The sequence below is a fragment of the Micromesistius poutassou genome, assembly GCF_964030765.1.
Source record: "Micromesistius poutassou genome assembly, chromosome: 21".
NCBI classification, from domain to species: Eukaryota; Metazoa; Chordata; class Actinopteri; order Gadiformes; family Gadidae; genus Micromesistius; species Micromesistius poutassou.
The window spans coordinates 9,551,348-9,560,618 of record NC_140291.1 but is presented as its reverse complement, the minus strand read 5'-3'; the positions used below and the strand labels follow the sequence as shown (position 1 = coordinate 9,560,618).

The window sequence follows — 9,271 nt, the reverse complement described above, 5'->3', positions numbered from 1 at the left end:
CCCAGCTTTAAGGCTCAGGCCAACATGCGCACTGAGGCTTGTTGGTCCATACTTCACGTGAACGGCCGTACATCTGGCGTACACGCGCTGCACTCACGAGTTGCTTTATTGAAACAGCGTGCACGTGTGAAACAGGATTCCGGTGTGAAACAGGATTCCGGTGTTAAGGTGTGAGAGGACAGGGTTGGGGGAGGGGGGGTTGAGCGGAAGTTCAAGTGTAGCGGATCATTGCGTGGTGTTTACAGCCCCGCGTCTGGCGGGATTCCTCTACACGCTCCACAACATGCAAAAGCAACACGTCAGGGAGCATGTACGCATGCGTGGTACCTACAGCGCTGTAGTGCAGGTACCACGCTCCCTGACGCCAATGCGAGCCAAATGGCCACCTGTGATTTGCCGCCTGTGTGTGTGTGTGTGTGTGTGTGTGTGTGTGTGTGTGTGTGTGTGTGTGTGTGAAATAAAACAAAAATTGTATTTTACGACCCTGCGGGGGCCTGGAACAGATGCGGGGGGGTCGTGAAGGACAGGGCGGCTGGCGGACACGTTCTTCAGCGTGCACAGTCAGCGTTTTAATCCACGAAAGCGAATGCCAACAAAAGCCCTTTGCCGCCTGAGCGCGCGTCCGTGTCCGTGCGTGACCCCCCCCCCCCCTTCCGTGCACGTTGACCTGCTGGTGACCCGCGGACACGCGGACTCTGACTTCTTGGTGAACTCTCAGTGCGCACAGTCTCGCCAAGTTCACTGTCCGTCAAATAACAGAGAGAGAGAGAGGGAAAAAGAGAGAGGGAAAGAGAGAGAGAGAGAGAGAGAGAGAGAGAGAGAGAGAGATAAGGGGTAATGCGTGTCTGTCATGTAGGATCGACACGGTCAAATCTGTGTTGAGGTATGTCGAAATGATGGACTAATTAGATTTTTATGCTTCGAACACTATTGAACCATAAAAACCAAAAGCCACACCTACGACGCGCGCGTTACAACCAGTGCAGATGCCGTCTAATTAGTGACGTCATGGATCTGTGAACAGCCAGGACCATCCTTTACAGGCAGCGGGACGCCTCGGCTTCTGATAGGTCCGACTGGAAGTCAGCTTCAGGACGTCGGTGATGTACGTCAGTTGAATCCACCTTTTTTAGACGACCCATGGCAAGAACTCAAAGAGGTCGCACGGGAGGGGGGGCACTGGGTTCAGCTCGAGGTCACTCCCCTTCAGTCTAATATTGAGCGTCTCAAACTGTCAGCAGACAGACCTTATAAAGCATGTGTCTGTAGGCTGGACGTTACATCATAGCTTTACAGAAACAGAGCTCTGAATGTTGATCTAAATGTGTCTGGTTGAAATTAGAACTATCGCTGCCATTTAGGCAAAGAGCCCTCTTTATTTACATTTCATCAAATAAGAAAGCAACAAAAAACCCATCAATAAAATGTTTATTTTGGATGACAATTGGTTAACAGGTCAAGATGAGTTCTTCAGGACATGTTCATGTCAAACAGTATTAGCTCCAGCTTCACTGAACCATGCACCACAGGCTCACACCACTCCGCGCTCTGCCTCAACTCCCAATCAAACAGGACTTTATACAACATATTCACTCTGAGGATTGATTCAATTTCAAATGCAAATAATGTACGAATGATGCAGTATATACAATGGCGATTATAAGCTATTCGAAAGGCAACAGAAAATAAACAATTCAATTAAAAAAACAGTGCAAAACGCCTGCTGAAGAACAGACATCAAAACAAACAATAAAACGTTGACATATGTTATGTGACATAACAAAACAATCACATAACAATTACATTTTTCATGTAGTTTTCCATCGGGAATCATTCATAGGTGCTAAGGTCACCTGCTAGCACGGCAGCCTGCTAGCCTGCAGGTCAATCTAACCAATAAGTTATTGCTGTGCTGCGGGAACATGTAGAGGAGAAGACCTTAAAGCTTACGTTTCCCTGAGGGGAACAACATATTTCAAATGATTAGTTAACAAAACAGCTTTTTGTTTGAAGGTAATTTGGTAAGTCAGACCAGTGGGGGTGCTGGTGTGACTTGCTAGCGCAAAGGATTATGGGTGTTAGAGGTTTACGTAGAGGGGTTTAAGTAGGGTTACAATGTTGTGTTTTTAGTGTTGAAATGTGGAACCGTGACGCAGACTATCAGGAAGGCCTTCTGTGTTTGTCTGGTTTGAACAAGTTGAACAAACAAGCAATTCCCGGAGTTGTGCTGTGGCTGGGACACACCATTGTTGAATTTAAATCTCTTTCTCAGACATGAAGTATCTATATTACACGGCTCTTCTCAATGCTGTGGACCAAAAGCAGAACAAACCGCTACAGCTATGTTCCTGCAGCTATTATCCGTATGAATAAAATGTTGCAGCTCCACTAGTGGTGCATAATTTTCTCGCACATTCTGATGTCCTGAGCACCTTTGTGATTTTTGTCTTGTTTTTTGTTATGCGTTTTTGTATTGAGTATGCTGTTGTGTGTGAACGCCTTTTTCTTGACCTGCAAATCAAATTTACCCCCGAGTATAAATAAAGCAACCTTGACCTTGACCTTGATCTTGAACGCTCCGGTCACTTGCATGGGCCTTCCCGACTTCTGGCGGTCAATTATTTTTCAATAATGACCGTTGCTAAGCATATAATGGCCGCTGTCAAGGAAAGTGGCTCTATCACTCCGCAAGTAGTCCAGTTACTTCTCAACCCCAGCTTATTCGGTTGCTAAGCGACGTCTTTGGCGGACTATTTCTTTGCTGATCAACACTACGAATGCTGGTAACAAATAAATTGTAAAAAGACACACCGTGTGAAGTGTGATAATGTATAGAACGTCACCGGTCATCATTATCGGGAAGTAAGCCTCGACAGGGTGAACCGGACACAGACGCGAAGTGGAGGTGTCTTGCTTATTTCCCGATAATGACTGCCGTTCTATACATTATCCCTTACATATTATATACATATTAGTGCTGTCAGTTAAACACATTATTAATGGCGTTAACGCAAACCCATTTTAACAGTGTAAATTTTTTTATCGCAAGATTGACACTCTTTTCTGCGGGAAAAACCGCCCAATCTGGCAACACTGCCTGACCGTCCTCACGCTCTAGTGTCAACGTAAATCAATGAGACCAACTGAAAACAAAGCCGTATTCAACTTAAACTGATTCTGAATAAAGTATAAATGATATTGAAATTCCGTTTTGATATTATAAAAAATATATATTATTATAGAGATTATTTGCTCTAAGTGTGAATGACTGCTCCAAGTGAGAATGTTAGCGTGAAATTGAACACTACAGTATATGCCAATGTTGTTTTCAATAAAAAAAACATTTGCACAAAGCAAGCTGATCCACTTTTCCATGTTGATAAGAGCACTAAAATGAGGAAAAAAAGAATGGGACATAAAGAAATCAAGGGACATTTCGAATAGATAAAAATGTGTGATTAATTGTGAGTTATCCATTACATTAATGCGATTAATCGCGATTAAATATTTTAGTCGTTTGACAGCAGTAATACATATATATATATATATTATATATACACACATTTATCTATACATGTGCATCTGTAGAACAATATCCATGTGCGTGACATGCTGGAAATAAAAACATTTAAAATGACCTCTGCACTGCCAAAAACCATTCCTTCATCTACATGTTCAATGCTTGCTTGATGTTCACATTCATATTTCCCTGAGCAACCCACCAGGGGAGAGTCCCTATTCATCCTGGATCCTTCATCCTCTCACCTCATTCCTCATCATTCACCTTTTCTTGTGAGAATGTGAATGCGTGCTATTCCCGCGGACCGTGAGCCAAGCCCCTGTTGTCCTGTCCTGTCCTAGCAACGGCCATCCCTCTGTCTGGTACTAGGAGCTTTAACCTGTCATATGAACAGAGCCAGGGCCGACGGCCACCCCTCTGTCTGGTACTAGGAGCTTTAACCTGTCATATGAACAGAGCCAGGGCCGACGGCCACCCCTCTGTCTGGTACTAGGAGCTTTAACCTGTCATATGAACAGAGCCAGGGCCGACGGCTGCTTCTCCATCCAGTTTTCATCTGATAAAAAATAACGCTGAAAGAGACTAAATTTAAATATCACTTTGTATCACAAAAAAAAGGAAAATGAAATAATCAAATGCTAATTTAGGCGCCTCAAAGCCTCCAGAGAGACTACTGAGCAGAGAGAGAGAGAGAGAGAGAGAGAGAGAATAAGAAAATACACCAAGTATTTTGGCGTACACATCTTGCTGTTCCACGTGAACATCAGTCTTTGGGGACGTCATCATTCATCCACTGCACACCGATGCATGGTAGCAACCAATAACCCAAAGTACAGAGTGGGGCAGGTCTAATATGTCTGCTTCTGTGATGACTTAGATGGCATACAGAATCATGAGCATCCATCATGATCAAACATAATCTGGCCATTTTCCTCTTCCTACTGGGAAGCGTCTTGTTTCAATATGGATTTCAGCAGAGTTAAGGGTGCAACACCCCCTAACCCAGGTAGACTGACCTCCTAACCCAGGTAGACTGGGCCCCTAACCCAGGTAGACTGGGCCCCTAACCCAGGTAGACTGGGCCCCTAACCCAGGTAGACTGACCCCCTAACCCAGGTAGACTGGGCCCCTAACCCAGGTAGACTGGGCCCCTAACCCAGGTAGACTGACCCCCTAACCCAGGTAGACTGGGCCCCTAACCCAGGTAGACTGACCCCCTAACCCAGGTAGACTGGGCCCCTAACCCAGGTAGACTGACCCCCTAACCCAGGTAGACTGACCCCCTAACCCAGGTAGACTGGGCCCCTAACCCAGGTAGACTGGCCCCCTAACCCAGGTAGACTGGCCCCCTAACCCAGGTAGACTGACCCCCTAACCCAGGTAGACTGGGCCCCTAACCCAGGTAGACTGGCCCCCTAACCCAGGTAGACTGGGCCCCTAACCCAGGTAGACTGACCCCCTAACCCAGGTAGACTGGGCCCCTAACCCAGGTAGACTGGGCCCCTAACCCAGGTAGACTGGCCCCCTAACCCAGGTAGACTGACCCCCTAACCCAGGTAGACTGGGCCCCTAACCCAGGTAGACTGGGCCCCTAACCCAGGTAGACTGACCCCCTAACCCAGGTAGACTGGGCCCCTAACCCAGGTAGACTGGCCCCCTAACCCAGGTAGACTGGGCCCCTAACCCAGGTAGACTGGGCCCGCTGTACCAAGCCTTCCTTAGCATGGCACTTTCACTGAAACATGGGCCCAACACGTTTAGCCTCATCCTAGTCATTAAAATACATTCAGAACATTTGACTGGTGATCTGTTTGTTTACCAGTAGGTAATATACGTTCTTCGTATGCGTGTATATCATTGACACTTCATATCTAGTCGTGTTTGACTGAAGGGGCAGTATGCGAGTGATGCAGACATGCCACGACTCATGGGTTAGTTTGCAGCTTTTGTTCGGAGTGCAATAGTAATAGTTTAGATATTCCTCTTTGTGTGTTGTGTGTGTGTGTGTGTGTGTACTGGTCTGCATGGGACCGGACCGCCAGAGGCGGAACAGGAACGAGACCATCACAGAACGAACATGTCACACCTCTGTGACAGCAGAGGAGTGTAACCAACAGAACAGATGTGGACCGGGGACACGTGGGGGATGGATGGAGCACTGTTTAAAAGATATCAAACTGAACAAATTGAATAAGTTAACAGGCATAGAGAGTTGCGTCTCAATATAAATAAAATCCCACTCGCCCTGGACAACAGCTTGTACTTCAGGTGAAAAGCCTCTCTGCCACCGAGCTCTGCTTCTGGCTAGTCTGGCATTGAAATGTGTCTCAGGTGAACTGGAAGTGCTCAGAAACAGTGCAAGAACAAGTTTGGTTGACCAATAATCCATCCTTTCCGTGGTCATCAGCACCTACGTCCCAGATATGCCTTGTTCCAAGTTGAGTTGGACTTTAATATGTCAATAGTTCTAAGTGGAACTAAGTGGAACTAGTTTCATATTATAGCATGGCTGCTGTTTGTTCTGCTGTGGTCACACCTGACCACCTGCATACAAACCCATCACCATTCCAGTCATTTGGAGCTCAGTAATCTATTTATCATATTCATCATGTTGCCCTTTCTACCCGACCTGCTTGGTGAAGCCAGCATGAAGGACAACCCAATGTTTAGACTTTGCTCAAAGCCAAGCACACAAGTGGTCACTGAAGATGAATGAAGAGACACAATGCAATGCCAGAACCTCTGGACCCCAGCCAGGTAGCTGGTCTGAACAGGGCTGAACACTATTGCTTCCATGTGTCAAATAAAAAAGATCTGAACCATTGTTTGCAATGACTGAGACCTTTGTTGAGAATGCTATGCCCTTCAGTATATTTAGAAGTGTGTGTGTGTGTGTGTGTGTGTGTGTGTGTGTGTGTGTGTGTGTGTGTGTGTGTGTGTGTGTGTGTGATGTGTGTGTGTGTCTAGGAGTGCAGTGACATTCCATTGACAAGGCTCCTGAGCTGTTTCACCACCGTCTCGATCAACTTCTGCTTATCCCGGTCGTTCTTCCTGAACTGGGAGAAGATATTGTTCTTCTTACTGGTGTCCTTCATCCTGAAGGGGAGAGAGAAGCACATGTTGATGGACATGAACATGAAGATCTGTCTTATGGACTAGTTTATACATGTAGTATCTGTCTTATCGACTAGTTTATACATGTAGTATCTGTCTTATTGACTAGCATAAACATGAAGATCTGTCTTGACTCGTTTATACATGATGTATGTCTGATTGGTCCAGCAGTATTGAGGGACCAGATCTATCTAGAAAGGTGTGGACAGTAAGAGTAAGAGCAGCACCCTACCCCCTGTAGACTCTGTGAGACAGCCAATAGCAGCACAGAGAAAGAGAAAGGAGAGTGACAAGTGAGGGAAAGAAACAGTGGCCAGGACAGCCAGAAGACAAACTACACGTTGAAATTAGCTGCATACAATTAGTTTTTTATCAAAAGGGCCAGTTCTCAGGTTTAACATTTGAGTCTGCCTTTCGGGTATTAAGGCTGCTACACACCGGCCCAACCGTTGGCCATGACGAGTTCGGGAACAAATCTTTTCCGTGTGTTCCTGTGTTGGAAGCTTTTGGAATCGTGCAGACGCTGTCTGGTCCGATTCAACATGCAAAGACTGAGAGAGTTGGCGTCTGAGGATTGAAGCCTCTGATTGTTTGTACACAATGATTGTGTGCACACAACCAGCGAATCAGCACAGTGTGTGGGGGGGGGGGGGGGGGACGAGCACCACCCGATGTTAAGGAGACTTATTGCATCTCGCGGTAGTGCAGAACATACACGCTACTGTGTAGTTAGCAGTAGTCTTTGCAGTGTGTTTCAATGCCACTTTTCGGCCGAACCGGACCTTGTTTATGGTGCTGATTTAATGTATTAAAGTGGCAATCCGGAAGAACACTGTTTCATTCTCTTTGACAAAGCAAAACCTGTTTGCAAAAACACACACACACAAGCCTGTTGGAGAGCAGGCCTGGGGGCCGGCTCGGCCCCTCTCTCCTCCACCACACCCCTTTAGTGACCTTCATGATAACGCTCATGTAAAGGCTTTCATCAGGCCAGCAGGGTCGTCCACACTGTCATCATTTACATGAAGACATCAGTTACATGAAGATCTTTGGACGACTTGGAGATTGCCACTTTAAAGGATCAAACTGATTCTGTGTGGAGTTCCTCTCTAAGCAACGGGCTGATTTAAACGGGCTGATTTAAACTGGACGTGTGCTGTTACCCTACAATATATTGACGTATATAAATGTCATGCAATGCATCAGTATCCTTGATATTAGAAAGACTGGTGAAAGCAGCAGGCATGAGACAGCCTGTGTTGATTGAGTCACGGTGGTGTGAGCAGCCAGACGGGGGGGGGGGGGGACTCACTTCTCCAGTAGGGCCAGCGCCGTGGTGGGGTTCACCCTCAGGTACTTGGAGGTGGGCTGCCCATAGTCCGCCAGGTAGGTAGACCAGTCCCACACCATGAACAGATCCAGGAGCTGTCTCATATATATACACAAACACACACACACACAGACACACACAATCAATTTCCGTGTTTCTCCCATGCAGCAGGTAGGTGTGACTAGAATGCGGCGTGTCTTCCACTTAGAGCTGGCACCAGGCAGCCCGTAGCCCAGGGGGCTGGGACCCATCCCCCTCCATCAACACAGAAAAGTCAGCGCGAGACGCGACCCAACGTAGAGAGCATAAGAGTCTAGACCCCTAGAATGTAATCTGGGGGAGACTTCCAGGGCAAGCAGAGTCCTGTTATCTCCACGCAATGAAAGAGGCTCACTGCTTTTGTGTCAGGGGCCGAGTGACAGATTGGATAAAAGATGGGAGACGGTAGATCTAAACAAGCAGTGGCCAGCGCTGCTGCAACAGACAGTAAAACAAACAGAGAGGCTCCAACACACATGGAAACATTCTGGGTTAGCGAGAGAGACAGAGAAGGGAATGTGATCTGAACATGGCCACAAAACACAGGCAATAACAGATCTGTTTCATATATGAACCAACCAGGGGTTAGACATGTGTTCACTCTCCTCCACCTCGTGGATCACTTCCTCCAAGGCACATTCTACATAACGGCGGCGTGAACATGTGGGGAAGATTTTTTTTTTTATACTTTATTGTAGGGTCATATGTTAATCTGTGTTTTTTTTTACATTTACAACATCCTACACATTTTTTTTTCTTTTTATGCAAACAATTTAAATAAATTATAATAAAAATAAATATACTGTATATATGTACATCCATATACATATGCGTAGATCTACATAACATACATATACATCAGTACACTTAAACTCATAAACGCATCAAAAGACATATAAATTATAAACATGAGTTAAACTCTTCCAATTCTTCACGATTTTCTTCATAATTATTTAATTACAATCTATATATGTAAACCATTTATTCCACCGTTTCAAATGCTCGATTTCTTGATTTATAATTCTATTAGAGATCGAGTAATAATCTAATTCTTATTTCTAACAATTTAAATAAATAATAATAAAAATAAATAATAAATATATATATGTACATCCACATACATATGCGTAGATCTACATAACATATATATACATCAGTATACATAAACTCATCAAAAGACACAAAATATATACACAAGTTAAACTCTTCCAACTCTTCATGATTTTCTTCATAGTTATTTAATTACAATCTATATATGTAAACCATTT

General features: G+C 45.2%; 1 protein-coding gene across 3 annotated transcripts in view; it reads right to left on the bottom strand.

Moving 5' to 3' along the window:
* Positions 1-6,400: 6,400 nt before the first annotated feature.
* exoc6 (exocyst complex component 6) overlaps positions 6,401-9,271 on the bottom strand; it is a 43,434-nt gene continuing 40,563 nt past the window's right edge. For all 3 annotated transcript variants that reach the window (XM_084485806.1, XM_084485808.1, XM_084485807.1), the window contains 2 exons: positions 7,947-8,059; positions 6,401-6,616 (listed from right to left, as the gene is read on the bottom strand). In XM_084485806.1, coding sequence (XP_084341932.1) covers positions 6,484-6,616; positions 7,947-8,059 — 246 coding nt within the window. In that variant the 3' untranslated portion in view covers positions 6,401-6,483. The remainder of the gene's footprint in view (positions 6,617-7,946; positions 8,060-9,271) is intronic.